This window comes from Felis catus, chromosome B4 (genome assembly GCF_018350175.1).
Source record: "Felis catus isolate Fca126 chromosome B4, F.catus_Fca126_mat1.0, whole genome shotgun sequence".
Lineage (NCBI taxonomy): Eukaryota > Metazoa > Chordata > Mammalia > Carnivora > Felidae > Felis > Felis catus.
In genome coordinates this window covers 67,892,947-67,912,636 of record NC_058374.1, presented here as the reverse complement: position 1 = coordinate 67,912,636, position 19,690 = coordinate 67,892,947, and the positions used below count along the sequence as shown (strand labels likewise).

The 19,690-nt window shown below is 36.7% G+C and overlaps 1 protein-coding gene across 3 annotated transcripts in view; it reads right to left on the bottom strand.

Moving 5' to 3' along the window:
* The window catches only part of LRRK2 (leucine rich repeat kinase 2), a 137,334-nt gene that overhangs the window by 113,418 nt on the left and 4,226 nt on the right, over window positions 1-19,690 (bottom strand). For all 3 annotated transcript variants that reach the window (XM_023256946.2, XM_045061649.1, XM_045061648.1), the window contains 9 exons: window positions 18,075-18,184; window positions 15,736-15,824; window positions 12,618-12,752; window positions 9,942-10,076; window positions 6,436-6,567; window positions 4,570-4,689; window positions 3,731-3,870; window positions 3,558-3,637; window positions 2,124-2,230 (listed from right to left, as the gene is read on the bottom strand). In XM_023256946.2, coding sequence (XP_023112714.1) covers window positions 2,124-2,230; window positions 3,558-3,637; window positions 3,731-3,870; window positions 4,570-4,689; window positions 6,436-6,567; window positions 9,942-10,076; window positions 12,618-12,752; window positions 15,736-15,824; window positions 18,075-18,184 — 1,048 coding nt within the window. The remainder of the gene's footprint in view (window positions 1-2,123; window positions 2,231-3,557; window positions 3,638-3,730; window positions 3,871-4,569; window positions 4,690-6,435; window positions 6,568-9,941; window positions 10,077-12,617; window positions 12,753-15,735; window positions 15,825-18,074; window positions 18,185-19,690) is intronic.

The window sequence follows — 19,690 nt, the reverse complement described above, 5'->3', positions numbered from 1 at the left end:
CACATCCTTCTTCTCTGATTCATTTTCTTCTTTCGTAGCTACCTCACACATATGTTATTTAATCTTATTATCTGTCTTCCCCACTAGAGTTGAAGCTCCCTGAACCTGGGAGTATCCTATTTATATGATAATCCAAATGCCTAGGTCACTGTCTAGCAGGAGCTCAATAAATATTAACTTAATTCATTAAGTAGATAATTAATTAATTGAGGGAAATGTCACACAAGATGTTCAAGCTTTGGCCTGGGTAACGTCATGGCAGAAACCAGTTCTGCCTGCCAGTCCTGTTGTTTTTCAAGGAAACCCATTCCAACCCTGCATACTCCATGTTTCCAAGTGTCTTTCAATGAGAAGTTGCCCACAGAGGTTGGTGACCAAGCTGCTCAAGGTCTTAATACTCTCCTAAGGCAGAACTCCAAGAATAATACAAGGGATCTGAGTACAGTTTACCTAGCAGGTGGCCAAGAACAAAGAAGTAAGGAACAAGGAAGAGCAGGGCACTGATTCTGATCAAAATCAAGGCTGACTCCCCATGTAACTAATCCTCAGACACTGGTCGTTTTGTTGGCATATCAAAGATTTCCACAGGGCAAAGAACAACAGCACCAGCACAACATTTGTATACGGCCAAGGTTACTCTTCTCTCCTCGATGTGCCACACAAAAGCAACCAAGTGAGGCTCTGGTCCTCATTTGCAGGAGGGAGATCCCAATCCAGGTCTCTGCACAGTAGAAGATGGGAGATTTAAGGGCAGCAATTCCCTTTCCTAACACTCCTGCTCTGACTTACTATCCTAGAGGGCAACCCCTATCTGTCTGTGATGGCTCTTCCCAGCTCAAGTTTTTTTATTAAAGTGCCACCTGAGGGGCACCTGGGTGGCTCAGTCTGTTAAGCGTCTGACTTAGGCTCAGGTCATGATCTCACAGTTTGTGGGTTCAAGCCCTGCATCAGTCTCTGTGCTGACAAGCGCAGAGCCTGGAGCCTATTTTGGATTCTGGGTCTCCCTCTCTCTCTGACCCTCTCCCGCTCTCTCTCTCTCTCTCTCTCTCTCTCTCAAAAATAAAAACATTTAAAAATAAATAAATAAATAAATAAATAAATAAATAAATAAATAAATAAAATGCCACCTGAGAGGTAAAGTGAGAAAGAAGGAAAAGGAAGAATAAATTATTTTCCTCTTGATTCGACTTAAATAACAGCATTGAGAAACATGCATGGACTGGTTTGTTGATTCCCTTCATTTCTATGGAGGTTCTCTACTAACAGGTGGTGCAAACACTGGTCTCTGGTTTGGGCTTTCAGTGTTTTTCTCTATTTTGCTCCCTCTAAAAATATTCTGAAAGAGCTGCCAAGTCCAAATGCCTTTATGATGAGTTTTCTCCCAAGATTTTCTGGCAGGATTTCCTGTTCATGGGAGCCTGGAATCTGAACATCCAGAGCCTCAATTTTAAACCTCAGAGTCTTTCCAAAGGTATAACAGCCATTTTTCTCTCCCTAATAACAGAACGCTTACATGTAAAGGACAATTTTAACAGATTTTACCATGGTGACTATCTCTCTACGCATTGCATTATCTAGAAAGTTTTCTTTAAAAAAAAAAATAACAGGAACAGTACATGAAAGAAAATGGAAAAAAGTGACCATTTGGTGTTTATTATAGGTACCAAAAAAAAAAAAATCCCACTCAACACAAAGTAAAAGTCTATCAATGAGAAAATGGTTCATAAAATAGAGTATAGGTGTATGTGGGAAGCTACACTGCTATTAAAAATGATAATACAAAATTTTACATTTATCAACACAAAAAAGAAAACATATACAACCTGCTTATAAAATTATTAATATTATCCCATTTCTGCAAACATAGAAAATATACAATATATTGTACATATTGTATATATGTATGTTGTACATGTTATGTGTGTTATGTGTGACTACACACATAGAAATTCAGGAAAAAATCAAAATGTTTTTTTTCTTCTTTATCTTTTTACCTATGTATCAATACATCTACATATCAGGTAAATATCTACTTATGTGAATTTTTTGTAATGTATTACCTTTACAAGTTTAAAACAATACAAAATGCATTTCCTTTTATTCAAAAATGATGTACTCCTTACCATTTTGTTCTAACAGAGTGGACAACGCATTTGCAGAGGCCTGGAAGACTTCTTTCGATGAAGAATGCATCAGCATGGAGAGCATCACTTCCCTATGAGCTGGGAACCTTTCACAAATTCAATCACAATATTAACGGGAACCTTTTGAATAATTAGTTCAAATATTCCCTTATCATTATCTACTCTAACAACAAACAAGGCCTTTAAACAGGATTTCATGTCACCTCCACTTTAACAAGTCACTTTGTGAATTACAGGTAAACAGTTTTTACATTTAAAAGGTAGTTCAAATCCACTAAATACTAATAAATTAGTATTTCTCTGTTCCTTCAAAGTTGATAAGCAGTAAAGGGGGAAAAAGATTCAGCAAATATATAAAGAGGTGTTAAGAGTAAAAAGATAAAGTGAGAAAAAGAATGGAAACAAGAAAAAAAATAAAAATCATAAAGAAACAGCATGAGTTTTAAAAGTGTAGAGCATAATACATATTCTTTTAATAATATATTTTAAAGGTTTCCTATGGATATTAAGGAAATCAGTGTGCTATGAGCTGAAATTTATAAACTGCAACAAGAACTTAATCTTAAAAAGATTGCTCAAAGTGGATTAGGATGCTGGTTTAACATACTGTTTTCTAAAGTATTACTGTTGCCTTTTAAAATGGAGACATATAATTAAATAGCATTTGTGTCATTAATTCTCTCCCAACGGGCAACGGACCCATATGCATCCAGGTTTTCAGGATTTGAGATGTACGCTATCACTACTTAAGTTTCCAAGAAAAGTCATTCAAAAGTTCTTAAAGGAGCATACCCAGGGCAAACATCACACATATAAGCATTGCCATAAAGCACAGAGCCTTGCGGCCATGAAACAACTCTGATACACACCAAACTCCTGTTTACAGTTTGTATCTTTGAGAGAGAGGGCTGGTCTTAGGAGGCTTGAATGGCACTCCCATAGAAAGCTTCCTCCAGAGCTGACAGCTACAAATAAGCCTCTGAAAAGACACATCAACACTGCAACATCAAGTAGGGAATCAGTTTGGAGGCTTCTGACCACACTGAACTCCTGATATCGACAACCTGCTGGCTAGTCACTGCAACAGAGAAGGTCACAGATGGCTCTGCAATCTCTGTCACCTGAGATTAATTAATACAGCATTTTTAATGATCAGCTAGAAAACTGAAAGTTTCTTTCTCGATGACCCATAATTTCTGAATGATGCTTGATTCCAAATCGCTGGGTAATAATTCTCAATCACACTAGGGATCAAAATATTATGGATGCACCACTATTTTGTGGCAACACTTGAAACATATATGCCTCCATCAAAAATATTTCTAAAAATAAAAGTTACAATTACGGTATTTTATATGGATTGATTAAAAATGTAACTGCAATTCTCTATCATGTAAAATCAAAACTACTGACTGGCCGTCTTCGTCTCCGATCTTCTCATGGAGACTGTTTTGGTACATGAGGAGGTTGTTTAGGGCCCAGCATGCAGCTTCCTGGATCAGGGGAGAAAAAAGAAACCTGTCAAAATATAAATTATTGAACAAGCACAATTCTGAGCAACTATAATATTTACAAAAGTGTCCGACCTGCACGTGCTTGTTCTTTCTATGCCACGTCAACGCTTTGTAACAGGCTTCCAACCAAAACAACTTTTCTTCTTCCTCATCATCATTCTCCTGATTTTCATTCTTTTCCTCCAAATCTTGATTTAGGAAAATGGTCTCAGCTTGAAAAAATTTAAGTATATGACTTACTTACAGTCTGAATGACCAACTTGAAGTCCCTATTTTGAAACATTATGAACGAAGTGAGGTATTCCTTAGGAGTGGTCTTGATTCATTACAAAGACTTTAAAAAATACATTACACACCTCATAATAATGCTATTCCAGTTAGTCAAATGATCAAATGAGGAAGAGGACACCAAACAAAACTAACAGACTAGAGGAAGATGAACTGAGATTAGCTGCCTGCTAACAAAGCTAAATCAAGGATGTAATTACTCATGTATGAAGAGGAAAGGTGTACTAATCACAACTGTTAGTTCCCTTGAAAGTATCTTCTATGAGAAAACAAACTACAGGGGCGCCTGGGTGGCTCAGTCAGTTAAGCATCTGACTCTTGATTTTGGCTCAGGTCATAATCTCAAGGTGCATGAGATCAAACCCCGCATCTGCCTCTGCGTTGGTAGCATGGAGCCTGCTTGGGATTCTCTCCCTCTCTCTGTCCCTCCTCCTCCTCTCTCTCCCTCACAATAAATAAACTCAACAAAATTTTTTAAAAGAAAAGAAATTACATAAGGACAGAAAAGGCATTTAATGCTTCCTTCCCTACATATGACTGTCTCGATAATGTTGTCTTGTTATAAGGTTCCCATTCAAGATCAAATGCCCCATAACAATTCCTTGTTTAGTAAAGTTACTTACTGAGGAGTGCTAAACAGCTGAGCGCTGCAATTTGTAACGTGGCGTTCTCTGAATACCGCCGCACAGCTTTCACCACAAACTCATGTACATCGTTTAATACAAGAATATTAAAAAAATTACCTAAAAGGTAAGTGAGATTTTAGCTGAATTCTCATCCGCGAAACCTAAATTACTTTGAATTGTATAACAGTATTTAAACCAACAAATTTGAGTAGTAAATATTTTTAATGACATTAAAATATACGTAATTTAAGTAGCTTAGTATAATTGCATAAAGTTTTGAAAATTTATTTCATGTAGTCATTCAGTTATCTTAGACAACGGAACTGACCAGGCAAAAATAATGATACGTTTGGGTTACATTAATTTTTTTGTTCTTTGACGCCTTCTCCTGTCATCCCATAAAACAATGGTATGTTATGCATGGCACTACAATATTCATTGTACAAAATAGCTTAATTTTGTAAAGATGGAGAAAAACTCCCTCCCTCGTCACTAAATGCTTTTGCTGAACTCTTCTTTCGCTTAAAGGAATACTGCTCAGAAAAGCCACTGGCACACGTCGTTACTTGATTTTGTCTGTGATGATTTTAGAAAAAAAGAGTAAGAGAACACTTCACCACTTCTAAACCAAACCAGAAAGAAATCTCACACCTTTTTACACTCATTCTTCTGAAATCAACACACAATCCAAAAATCTAAGTCATTATGAGGAAGGAATTTTTAAATGATATTCCAGAAATACGTGCCTCCTTCCATTTAAGCTTATTTCTAACTCTACAACAGTCACCAGTTTCCTTCCAGAAATAAGAATGAAACTCCTATTTAGCTGTAAGTCTAATTAAATAATCCCTAGGACACAAAGCCAGAATTGGAAAAGATCATATATCTGAAAAGCCTAAATATCAATCAACGGCTTCAATATCAAAAGGCAGCTTAATCAGGTATAACTCTTCTTTCAACACCTTCTTATGTTCTTACCTCTTTCACATCCACCCACTAAGCAGACATACCCCCGCCCTTAGTGATATCTAGTCTTGGAAAGTCATTTCAAAAGATTCTCCTCTGCTTTTACCAACTTCTCTAAACCTGCATTGTCCCTTCACCTTGTCTTCCCTGCCACACCACTGCCAACAACCGCTCTACCATCCACCAACTCTATGACTCTGGGCAAATACCAGGGAGACTGGCCTTATCTTACTTTCAGATAGTTTACATGAAAGTACATAGTAAATTATATAAGGCCTTTATGTGCATTAAACCCATAATAAGGTTACATACTTTGACAAAATGCTAAATATTTATTTGTTGACTTTGGGTTTTTTAATTACGAAGAGAAAGTTAAGCTTCTTTTGAAACAGTAACAGGTGCAATAAATTCTCTAGTCATTAAATGGAACAAATAATCCATTAACAGATGAATAAGAAAGAAAGAAAGGTATCCTTATCTGAAGATCAAGTTGATGGCTTTTTAATACTAGATAGTGTTAACTCTATAGGGAAAGCAGGGAGAAGAAGCAGCCCAGGGGACCTTCACCAGCATTGGTAATGTACTAATACTTCAGGTGGGTGGGGCATTCCTCTGCATTGTGCTTCACGTTTTCTACATGTTATGCTTATTCTTTTGTATGGATCAGCTATATACATAGTTATACTTTAAATATAGCACACACGCATGTGCTCTCTCTCGCTCTCTCAAAAAATAAAGACAAATTCTAAGCATGGCAGGATAGTTTGCTACTTTACAATACTTCCATCCAGTGTATGTCAATATGCTACTTATCCAACATACAACCTCCACATATATGGTATATACACTTACATCCTATAAACCGTGACAACAAATTAACCAAGAATTAGAACTCACCTAAAGTAAGCCTATGGAGCAAGCAGCAACTCACTTCTTGAATTTTTTCATTGTCAGGGAATGCTTTCATGGCTTCTACCACAATATTGTAACACCTCACGTTGCCACTCATGAGGACTTCAACATTACTGCCTAAATTTAAAGAAATAATAATTACCCACAAGGTAGTAATTTCCCACTTGAAATATACATACAAAAATACCCTATACATTTTGCAAATCTATGGCAGGATAATGGCTCTATTTCCAAATTTAAGTACCATGTTCTGTCAATACTGTTCTGTCAGTGTTCTCTCAATAGCTGTAAAAAATACCATGTTCATTGCTAATATAATAGGATTTAGGACTCTTCTCTAGCATTAAGAGAAAATTGATTTACTCCTGTTTCTAGGCTTAAAAACTTAAAATACAGGGATAATTGAGAGTGTTTTTATGTAAGTCTAAAAACGTAATGTCTTGGCCAAAAGTTTTCAAATAAATGAATGTGGGGCCTTTCCCTAATGAGGCACTACTCCTTTGGATAATGGCTTTTACATTGTTCCTCTCCCTCAAACCAACAGAAAGAAAATCAAAATCATGTCACATAATAGAACAGCCAAAGTCAGCTATGACTTATTTCCTGTCTATTTCAGAAAGGCAGCAGAGCAGCCAGTGTACCAGGAAACGAAATCAAGCTTCCTGAAGGCTCTGAGATAGATGGAGAAAAGAATGGGGGACTCAGGGGATGTGTAACTAAGAGACCAACACGGGTGAACCAGAAAGGAAGGAAAGAATCTACTGGGAAAGGTAGGTAGCCAACAGAAAGAGTGAGTGTGTGAACTATATTTAATAATGTTGACTATTATTAAAACAAACAGAAAAGGTGTTTACAGAACATTTTTCTGCCTTTTTTGGCATAACCAAACCAACCGTTTTCCAAAAAATATGTTTTTAGGGGCGCCTCAGTGGCGCAGTCGGTTAAGCGTCCGACTTCAGCCAGGTCACAATCTCGCGGTCAGTGAGTTCGAGCCCTGCGTCGGGCTCTGGGCTGATGGCTCAGAGCCTGGAGCCTGTTTCCGATTCTGTGTCTCCCTCTCTCTCTGCCCCTCCCCCGTTCATGCTCTGTCTGTCTCTGTCCGAAAAATAAATAAACGTTGAAAAAAAAAATTTAAAAAAAAAATATGTTTTTAGTGTTTAATTGTATTTTAAAGAGCATTGAAAACATGTTGTAATGAAAAGAAATGGCTTCTGAAAATAATTATTTGCTTTACTCAGAATATGAGACATGATTTGCTCTAAGACCCAAAGGCAAACATCTTTCAGTTAGAATCAGTGTTTACAGACTGATGAATGGATAAAGAAGATGTGGTATGTATACATATAATGGAATATTACTCAGCATCAAAAATAATGAAATCTTGCCATTTGCAACAACATGGATGGAGCTACAGTGTATTATGCCAAGCGAAATAAGTCAAAGAAAGACAAGTATCATATGATTTCACTTATAGGTGGAATTTAAGAAACAAAGTAGATGAACACAGGGAAAGGGAAGGAAAAATAAAATAAAAACAGAGAGGGAGGTAAACCATAAGAGACTCTCAAATACAGAGAACAAACTGAGGGCTGCTAGAGGGGACGTTTATGAGCGGATGGGCTAAATGGGTGATGGGCATTAAGAGGGCACTTGCTGTGATGAGCACTGGGTATGATATGTAAGTGATGATTCACTAAATTCTCCTGAAACCATTACTACACTGTATATTAACTAACTTGGATTTAAACAGAAAAAAATACAAAAAGAAGATTCAGTGTTTAAAACATTTCATTTTTCTTATTTTTAGATGCCTCCTTTGACCTTTGTATGATGAATCGACACATTTTTCACTGTAGTTACGTCAGATGTGGGTGGAAAACAATGAATTTCAAAGCAGCCAGCCCAAAACAAATAAATTTTACTTGTTTTACAAACAAGTAGAATGAGAAACATATTCAGTTTGTTGACAGTGGATGGCTCAGAAATTTTAAAGTATGTCCATCCTCAACTGTAATGCAACTCCATCTACTTTCAAATGTTTAATTTCCCACGGAAAAGAAAATGATGGATTTTATAACAATCATGAAGAAAGAGCATTACTTCATAAAGGGATTGGGTTTTTACTGAAAACTCAGCAGATATCAGCAGATATCCATGTCTGAAACCATGTATGTGTATTATACGTAACACATTACAGTGCACATGTATGAAATACAAATTATGTAATAAACACTATCAAAGGTTTTCACACTTATTACATACCAGGTACTATTCCGTATTTTCGAACTCATTTCACCATTTAATCCTCACAACTTCACATGTGTGAAGATGAAAGCATCACTAGATAAATGCACGTGTACCTCCTGTATGAACCGGCACAGGCGATACATGAATAGTGACAAAATGCTCACGTGCACTTACAAAACAAAAGTAACAGAATCTGAAGCATTCTTCCAGCCCATTGACAATCACTAGTAGCATACACAGCAAATTAATTTCTTCTTATTTGTACTTATTTTGTGATAAAAGTGCCTAGATTTCAAAGCATCAAGAAAACGCTCAACAAGCATCACTATAAAGTTCAAACTCCTTCCTGTGGCTTTTCAAGCCTTTCAAGATCTGCTTGTGTCTCCAGCCTCATCCACTGACTCTTATCAAGCCCTGCCCCTGCTTCCATTAAATGACACACAAGCAGACACCCTCTGCTCAGCGCTGGGCATGCACATGCACACACATATGCACACACACGTACTCTTAAGTGCAAAGGTTCCTAAGCTACTTCTACCCTCTTGCTCTCTCTTCCTCCAGGATCTTGACACAGGATGCTCACTGCTTGGGACACTCTGCCTACACCTTCCACTTCACCTCAGACATCCCTACACACAAAGCTCTCCTCAAAGAGCTCCTCAAAGTCTCTACCAAGAGATCCTGCCTCCCTTCTTTTTCTCTCATAACGCCAGCCACTTGTGCCAACACTTGCCTTACAATACATTGTAATCACCTACATACTTATCCATAACTGGCATGGTACACCATGGGTTCTGAGAAGGCAAGAAATATGTCTATATTTTCTGCTACTGTTTCCCAGCACAGGAACCAGCTGCAGGAGAGTATCAATAAATAAAAATTAACCAAATGAATAAAGAAATGGGTTTTGTATCTACAAGTTTCTACAAAATCAAAAAAAAATTAATGGACTTAGAAAGGGGGTGCCTGGGTGGCTCAGTCAATGAAACATCCAACTCCTGATTTCAGCTCAGCTCAGGATCTCACAGTTCTTGAGATCAAGCCTCACATCGGGCTCTGTGCTGACAGTGCAGAGCCTGCTTGGGATTCTCTCTCTCTCTCCTCTCTCTCCCCCTCCCTAGCTTGCTCTGTCTCTCTCTCTCTGTGTCTCTGTCAAAAAATAAACATAAAAAAATGGACTCAGAAAGGAGGTAAACTGTAATTTTTCATATAGAAAAAAGAAATCATGCACATGGGGTACTTACAAGGAATTGCTAGGGAGTGTAAACAGTGCACTACATGAAGCACAATTTCCTCTTCATCTTTAAAATTTTTTAATGCATTTAGCAAGATCATATAATCTTTATTCTCAACAAATTCAGTCAGCTGCTCCTCTGAAACTAGAAAAATAAAGACAAAATACTGAAAAGCTTAAAGTTTACTTACTCAAAAACATAATATTCATGTCAATTATGAGATACAGTAAATACAACAGACATAATTTTAAAATACATATTTCAGCAAAATCCTTCCTAAGAATTTCATAATGGGAAAAAAAAGCTACTGAGATTAAAATAATTTCTTTTTGACCTATATTAGTTACTCCATATTTTAAAATGCAGAAGTGTTAGTGACCAAACAATTCTATAAAAAAACAAAATTATTTATAATTGCATTTGGGAGATTATAGAGAAAACTGACCAAGGACTAATAAAGATGGCCTACTGGAGGGGCACCTGGGTGACTCAGTTGGTTAAGCATCCAACTCTTGGTTTCAGCTCAGGTTTCGTGAGTTTGAGTCTCGCATCAGGCTCTATGCTGACAACACGGAGACTGCTTGGGATTCTCTCTCTTCCTCTCTCTCTGCCCTTCCCCTGCTCTCTCTCTTTCCCAAAATAAATAAATAAACTTAAATAAAAAATATATTTTTAAATGGCCTACTGGAAGCGAACATATCACAATACTTCAAAGGAGTGGTTAATGGTACACTGTTGAAAGGCAGCTCAGCTAAATCCATCAGTCCAAGAGGGGTGAACTTTGGCAAATGACAACTACATAGACTTCAAAATACTCTATCTAAATGGCCTTGATTTCTTCAGAATTATCATTAATTTTCATAATGAAAATAGTCTGATCAAGCCAATGAGTTCCATTTGGAGTCATTTTATTGGGTGGGTAACTCAAAAACATGTATAAAAGTCTGGTTTATCTAGCCTGAGAATTGTGCTGACAAAAATGTTGGAAAACTCAGCACTCTACAGGATCAACCTTACTTTTTTTATTTTTCAACTTGATACCAACGGTACATGTAAAATGATATGATATTGGTTAGGTTCTAATAAATGAGTATCATGGAACTTTCTCATTTTATGGTACAGTTTCCACAGTCTACTCTCAAATTTTGAAAATTCACTTCACAGGTGCCAATACATCCAGAGAACTTGATTTCCTGAGAAATTCAGAAATTTTTCTACTCCATATTTATAACCATAACACTGTCAGCACTGATGATATTTCTATTGAATAAGGGCTTCCTTTTAACATTCCCTGGTCCTTCTCCATATGTTCTGGATGGGTCCCACAATGCTGGGGAGAGAATGATGTTAGCCCTTCTTCCATGAATGAGACCATGCCCTTAAACTGCAACACAGAAGATTACAGGCCTTGCAAGACTCATTCTGCCTGGTTCTCTTCAAAAGCTTAGTTCCAAGATACAACATTTATAAAAGATATCCCAAAAGATGTTCCTCGATTCCCCACTCACAGTAAACTGTCTTCTCCACCAAGCCTGATCTTCAGAGAGCTGGGTTCCAGGACCATGCTGTTCTATTAATAGAATCTCTTTCACTGAAATACACTTTGTACTCCTTATAAAATGTGTGTACTTTATCATCTCATCCAGGGAAAGCCAAGGGAGTATTTCCTCAGGTCTCCCATGACACTGATCACTTCTCCTGATAAATGGGTTTATTTTTATCTCAAGTAACTTTGTAACGGACGATGTTTAACTCTTTGCCTCATAGGAAGCAGAGAGCCAGATTTCTGCAAGTATATAGGACCTGAAGTAACTAGTAAATTTAACCAGGCTTTATATTGTTTCCCCTTCATACATTTCCTCATCCATTTTTCTCTCCTTTATTATAAATAACTATAAGCTGTTTAAAGTCCTTCTGGAACGAGACAGGGAATTAAATAGCTCCATTCCTGGAGCTGCCAGAAACTAAAATGGCAAACTGACAGAGACACAGAACCCACATAAGTTATTCTTATCCTAAACCTCCAGCACTGTTGGTTCTCCTAATGATGCAGAACATGCTCGGAAAATTGGTGGTAAATTGAACTGCAGTGGTGCTGACTAGCTGTGTGCCCGTGGGCACGTTGCTCATGTCACCTCTCCAATCCATTTCCTCACCAAGCCGATGGAAGGACTACTGGTCCCAACCAAGTCCAAAATTACACAATAATCTCTGTTATCAATCTTAGTGCCATGCCATAAAATACCTATTTGTCTTTTTCCTAAGAGGTACTTTGTAAACCTCTTGGTTCTTTATACTGAGCCTCTAGCAATTTCTTAAACCCCTGGTGATGACTCAACACCATAAATCCGAATTTAATCTATGCTTTGGCTTCACAGTTTTATTTTTTCTTTCTTAACTCCTACGCATCCGGTTTGCAAAGAGAATCTTATGCCTTGTTAAGCAATGGAAGACAGTCTACTACAATGGCATAATTTATAACCCATGAATAAAATTCATTCCACAAAACAAGCAATATTTCTTAATTAACCCCATTATGTATCCTAGACTGACAGTTCCCACTTCTTAATAAAGAATAAAATTTTACATACCTTCTTATTATCGTAATTGCATTTTACTTTTCCCATAATAAACCCTTGCTTCTTCTATAAATATAAAAATAGAGATTTTGACATTTTTAAATACCTCTTTCAAACAGCACACGTAAAGCTTTGCATCCAAGTTTTTGGACTTCGTCATTGGCTGAAAATGTGCGCATGGCATCAAAAATTAACAAGAAAATATCAGTCTCTTCATCCAATATCAGCAAAGTGATTTTACCTATTTGGAAAAAAAAAAAAAAAAAAAAAACCATGTCCCAGATAAATAGCTGCTTTAACATTTAATGTGTTGGTTTTTACACGATGACTATAGTCTGTGGACTCTTCTTTTTGATAAGCCACTTAATTCCCCCAGATGTTAGACCTATCAAGCTCTATGATCTTTCCAAATAAAATAAATTCAGTACACTTTACTACAATTCTATGATTCCTAGTCAATACCTGTAGGCAAGACTTCTTTCCCTCAACTCCTGAAACACATTTCTATCTGCCTTTTAGACAACATCATTTGACTATTCCATAGGCACCGCCATATCTAGCCTGCTCCTGCTCCATATCTTCTTCGGTGATACGATCACCCAAGTTACCCAAGAGAGAAACTACCAATTCATCTTCCTTCTTCCATCCTCCCTCTCTCTTCTTACAGTCTACCTAAGCAGGATAGGTAATTGGTCTACCTACCAATCAACTCATTACCAAGTCCTTCAAGTCTATCTTCTAACTATCTTAAAAATTCCCTTTGAAGTAGCCCCCCCCCAACATTCCTATTGTATCCAGGACCTCATCATCTCTCATTTGAAATGCAAACCCAATTGTTTAATACTTTGCTAGGCTGAAATCCCTCCCTAACTGGCTTATGCCCTGCACTGTATTTCTAAAACACAAATGTGATCCTATAAATCCCATGCTAAAATCTTCTAAGGTCTTTTCATACTGTTCAGCCTGACAAACAAGACCCTTTACAAACTCACTTCATGAACCTCATCAGCCCCACTCATTCTATGCATTGCCTCAACCCCACACATGCTAAAGTCTTCTGCTTACCACTAAACACTTTCTTGGATATCTCTTTGCATTTGCACCTGCTGCATTGAATGCCCTTGCCCCTTCCCACACCAAACATATTCTTGCCATAATGCAAAAGATAACCACACACAGCACCCATCCTGTTAATAAACAAGTACCAGAATAGGAGTGTTAGTAGTAGTAAACACACGTCTGGCACATCACATGTCCACGGGTTAAAGCAGATCACTCTAACTACACATGTAAACCCACCACGACTCCATAAGGTAGGTGCGATCCCCATGTTAGAGATAAGAAGACTAAAGCACAGAAAGGTTAAGTGACCCAAAGTGACTCTGTTCAAGGTCCAACAACTAATAAGAAGCAGAGTTGGATTCCTTAGGCAATTTATGTCCATACTCCTAAGTCCTTTGAATGGGTTTGGCTACTCTCTTCTTCTCTAATGTTCCTGCAGTGGCTTCTGTCCTTTCCCTGTTGTAAGACTTTTCTCATTAAATTGAAATGATGTCTTATACTACTTTTTATGTCTTTGCCTGTCCTGTCCAATTCAGTAGCCACTAAGCACATGTGGCTTTTTAAACTAAAATTTAAATTAATTAAAAATAGATTAAATTAAAATTTAGTTTCCTACGTTTCAAGTGTTCGATAGCACGTATGGCTACTTGCCATGATACTGAAAGGTGCAACATTTCCTTCATTGCAAAAAGTTATATTAGACTCTGGTGCTGGACCGTGAACTTCTACACTGTAAGAAGGTTGCCTCATCTGCCTTAGAATTCTCTGATAGGAAGCACAACTGTAAGTGCCCAACAGCTACTAAATCAATTAACTAATAAGCCAAACAATAAAAACAATCCATAAGTTAACCTCGGATAAGTATCTGAAATGAACTTTAAAACACATTAAAAATGGTCTTACAGTGCAAAATTCTACATGTCATATGGAAAATACTAACGTAACCAGTCTTTTCAAGACCCATGTAAAATTTTCTAATTGTCTGCACATTGCTGACTTCAATATATTCCAGTGTTGGGAGATTTTTCAAATTCAAAAACTCTCAGTTTCCTGTCCATTGCAAAAGGAAAACAAACAAAAAAGAAAAAAAGGCTCCCAAGGATGGGTTTAAAATAAATCATGGTTAAGACTAGCTGGCACATCCCACTGTATATTGTAATAAAAGGCTGTGTTGAGGACCTTCTGGCCTCTCCGACCCCTCTCCTCTCATACTCTGAACTTCACCCTCCTTCTTCCTCTTTCTCCCATCTTGTCCTCATTACTTAACAGGGCCAGTGAGGGCATTTAAAATCTTTCCACCCAACAGGTCCAACCCTTATCATGCTTAGCATGATAGGTATCTTCCTGGATATTTGCATGCTACTCTCTCGACCTAAAGCACCCTCCACCACTTTGAGGGGGAAAACCCCTCCCTATCACCATGATTAGCTCCCCTGTGAGCAACCTTTCTTGTCAGAACCTTATATAATACCAAGTGTCCATCACAGCAATGATCACAACTATTGCACTGAACCAAGATTCTTTGTTTTCAGATACATAATCCTCCAAGCAGAAGTGTCCTCAAGGAAAGAACCTGATATGTGGACTCAGACCCTGTTTCTACTAGTCATTGGCTGAGGCAACCTCTTTGTGTTTAAATGTCCCTCACTAGAAAACTGAGATCAATACCTATCTCAAGAGACATTCTGAGGATTACGTTTGTAAAAGCATGTGAAGTATTTTACATGTGAAGCCCGGCATCTAACATGCATTCAAGAAGTAATGTTATGTAGTTTTAAAATATTACTATTATGTCATACCCTAGAACATACAGAAAACATATAAGAAATATAATGAAGAAAGGTAATAATGACAAGATCATGTTTAGCCAACAAGCTAACGGGAATGTGACATGTAGGGCCAGGTTGGGGAGCAAAGCTGGGGACAGAAATTAGGTTTGGGAAAAACACATAAGGTGATGCTTAAAGCCAAAGATATTGGGTGGGATTTTTGAGGGAAAAAGTATATGCAAAAGAGATAAGATGAGAAAACAGAAACAGAAAGAATTTTGGAAGTCAGATATTTAGGTTATATTCTTATTCTTTAAAAAGACATTTGGCAAATCGTTTAAAATACTTCTTTAATTTGAGTCACCATTAAAAACATACATGTGTATATATTACCTGAAGTTAGGAGGAGATCTAAGGCCTTTAGTCCAACTGTTAACAGGTTTACACTGGCATTATGAACTGTTAGCATTTTAAGAATCAGTCTGGAATTAAAAACAGAAATGAAGATAAGAGCGAATTATCATATCTAGATGTTTGCTTTTTCAGATATCGTGTTTCACTCACCTATATTTTCATTCATCTCATTGCATTTCATTCCCTACATTGAATCTTGTGTAGTTTTACTTCCATTAAAACTGAGCCAGACTTATAACAATTAAGAGGGCAATATTATGAGTCTCAATAAAGAAGTTATACCTTTTTCCTACGAATATTCAAATTCAATTATTAATTACTTTTACTCAACTCCATATCCAAAGTATCACAAAGAACTATATACATCAAGAGATGAAGCTCATTTTTATGTGTGATATAAACTTGTGAATTACATGTTATGCATGTTGATATATTAAAATATACAGAGGTGTAATAAAGATGTTAGTTTGTACAGATAATTAACAATCCACATGAATAATTAAATCATTCATTTTTACTAATTTTGAAAGAGGAATTAATAATATTTTATCATAGTGAACTCAGTATTAATCAACAATATTCAATTAGTTCAAATTCATTAAATTTCTCCCTGAGCTAATCATTTCTAAAATATACAATTTTTAGTCTATCTCTACCTACTAGTATTTAGCTTTACATCATTAGAAGAAGACAGAGCCTGGTGACATTCACCAGTTGGCAAGGTGAGAAACTGAGACACTCTGTCCCTCTACTCCCTGTCAATTCTCTTCCAACCCGCATTGCCCTGCAAGCCCCTGCACCAAACCCCCACGCCTGGCTTCATCTCTACACCAGATTCCTTCTTTGGTACTATAAGCCTTTGATGGAGAAAAGTCCTTGAATATGGGGAGATTATGTTTTACAATAAAGTCTGCTGGGAATGATCTAATATGCTCCACTACAGAAAGCAGTGTGTCTACCTTGTTCACACTACCTCAGGCCTAAAGTAGGAGTGAATAAATGATGAATGGAGGGTAACTGAATAAATGAATGTATGAGTCAATGAGACTCCCTATAGGAATGTTCATGTAATTTAATTTGAACAGTCGGTTTGTACTGGAATATGACTAGATAAGTTTTCTAAAACTCCCTAAGTTATAGATTGCTAATCTTTGGGGATTTTGGAAATTCTCAACCAAACCAAGGGACATGTAACATTTCAGTTACTAATTACAGTTAAATTTTATATAATTCCACATTAAATGCCATATACTTTAGAACTGACTCATAGAATCTCAGAAATTGGTTTGGAGATGATTAGCATACAGTAAATGTGAATATGTCCTTTTCAAAACACTCTTTAGATCCTGGAAACTGAAGAACAACAACACATAAAACTTCAAAGATGGAAAAACAAGCACAGATAGGGTCACCTATAACAAACAGCTCTGATCTGTTTAGATTTGCAGCAATGGTTGATACTAACAAACAATACAAAGATGTTACATTTGTTTTGCATAAAAAAAACGTTTTTTACAAGCTATTATGTAATTGAAAGCAATCAGTATTCACTTCTCTGTGGTAAAGAAAAGTCACATTAGTTACCCGGAACGCCTAAGGTTAATGCCAGAAGACAATTTTTAAATGTCAAGGAAAAAAACTATCCAAAAGGGATTTTCCTGGAAACACTTTTTTCTTCAGAAAATTTTTTCTTAACTAATTATGGCTAAAGAAGTGGTCTCATCCATGAAGTCATCGTGTTGCAAATTGCCATAACCAACATAGCTGGTAAAACAGCTATCAAGATTCGGCTGCAGATGTGCTAAAAGGTAATTTCCTCTTTTTTCTTCATTTTGAAAGCTGTGGTTTAAGCTCATAAATATAGATGTATGAATATAGAGGAAGGTACTTTTTAAAGACAGTAAAGCATAAACTTTAAAATTACTATTTACAGAACTTTTCAGTACCCTTCATTTTTTTAACAACTAGTGGCTTATATCAGTTCTACAATTAAATTTAAAATACTTCTCGGTTTGAATTCATAAGTAGTCATCAAAAATCTAAAACTTAATCAACTGCATAACTGGATCATTACATTATTAAAATAGTAATAGCACCTAAATTCTACCTCAAATACTGGCTTTCTAATTCAATTAGAGAACATACTCCTGAGTCGAAAGCTCTCTATAAATGTAAGCCATTGGTTCAGAAAAAATACCCGCATTTTAAAGGATTTTACCAGATTGGCTTGGATTACAAATATATGATATATAAAAGGTGGGGTTGTCATATGTACAGGTAAATAACAAAGTTTGTTTTTACACATCTGTCATACTTACTGGTGGATCCCAAGTACTTCCCAATCACGTCCAATATCCTGCGGTCCCATTAAGCTTTGCATTGTATTTGGACAGATTTCTATCAATTTGCATAGAAGTGACCAACCCACCTGCAAGCAAGAAAATCAAATATTCACATCTTTTTTTTTTGTTTTGTTTTTTTGTTTTTTTGTTTTTTTTTTTTTTTGTTTTTTTCAACGTTTATTTATTTTTGGGACAGAGAGAGACAGAGCATGAATGGGGGAGGGGCAGAGAGAGAGGGAGACACAGAATCGGAAACAGGCTCCAGGCTCTGAGCCATCAGCCCAGAGCCTGACGCGGGGCTCGAACTCACGGACCGCAAGATCGTGACCTGGCTGAAGTCGGACACTTAACCGACTGCGCCACCCAGGCGCCCCTATTCACATCTTTTAAACATGCTAATGGAACAGATTCATTCTAAGTGGAATAGGTGACTACAATATTTTTAAATAATTATTTTAAAACAAAATGATATCCTAAAATGCTTACTGAGGAAAGCAAGCCATATAATTAAAATACATTTTTCTCCAAATATCATACCAAAAGTGCATACAAAAAAATAGTAAAGCGTTTCTGAATGATGAAGGAAATAGACTGTCTATTATCTAAATAAAAAGAAATGAAATGAAACACAAAAAGTAGTTTCAGAGGACATACCAAGATTATGGAAGTACAAGATTTTCAAGTCACATCTACCTGACAGTTGGTGGTAGGAAAAAAATGAAGTGGTTGAAACGGAGGATTAGAGGAAGTTGGAGATTTGACAGCAAAGTAAGTTATTAGGAAAGAATGCCCGCGCAGGTAGGGTAGCTAGAATAATTAGCAGAGAAGTAGAACTGTCTGACGGCAAGCTAATGTCTGTTACAGGAAGAAGAGAAAGGCGCTGTAAGAAATACAGGAGTTAGAATTTATCAATGGATCCCTCTAGGTTTCTTTAGAACATCTAAATATGAGTTGATGAGATGTCGGCATCAGAAATGCCCCTAGACTTTTTCACATTTCCAAGTGAAATATGATCTTACTGATGTATTTTAAATATATCTTCCTTCAGTACGTTCACATGATACCAACTTGAATAAGCGGCTCTTTACTTCTGGAAAAATACAATTTTTTTAAATACAACTTTTTTTAAAATGCGGTATTTGAATTTCAAACAAGAGATTAAATTTAACTCATTCCGCTCTATAGTCCTTTCTAAATTTAAGGAATCCTCCATTCTTTCTCCTATACTACAGAACTAGATTTGATATAGTCAAAAAAGGAAAACCCAAATAGAAAATGCATAAATATGTAGCCTCTAGAGATTTATGAAAAAGTGTCTAAGTATGATGTGTGATAAATGCCGATATTATATGAATCCTGACAGTGGGATTCACTGTTGGTCAGAATTACCCAGAGAACGATACAAAATAGGAAAGGTAGGACTTGAGCCAGATTTCAAAGGAATTAGAAACCTGGGCATTCAAAAGGGGAAATGGAAGCCTCTGAAACTGATAAGCTGTAGGGAGAGTCAGGTGCTGAATGGTAAAGATAGGGCTGCGGGAGGGCTCTTGCTAGACAAAACCGGATGCATAAACGAACCCAAGTGATGCAGA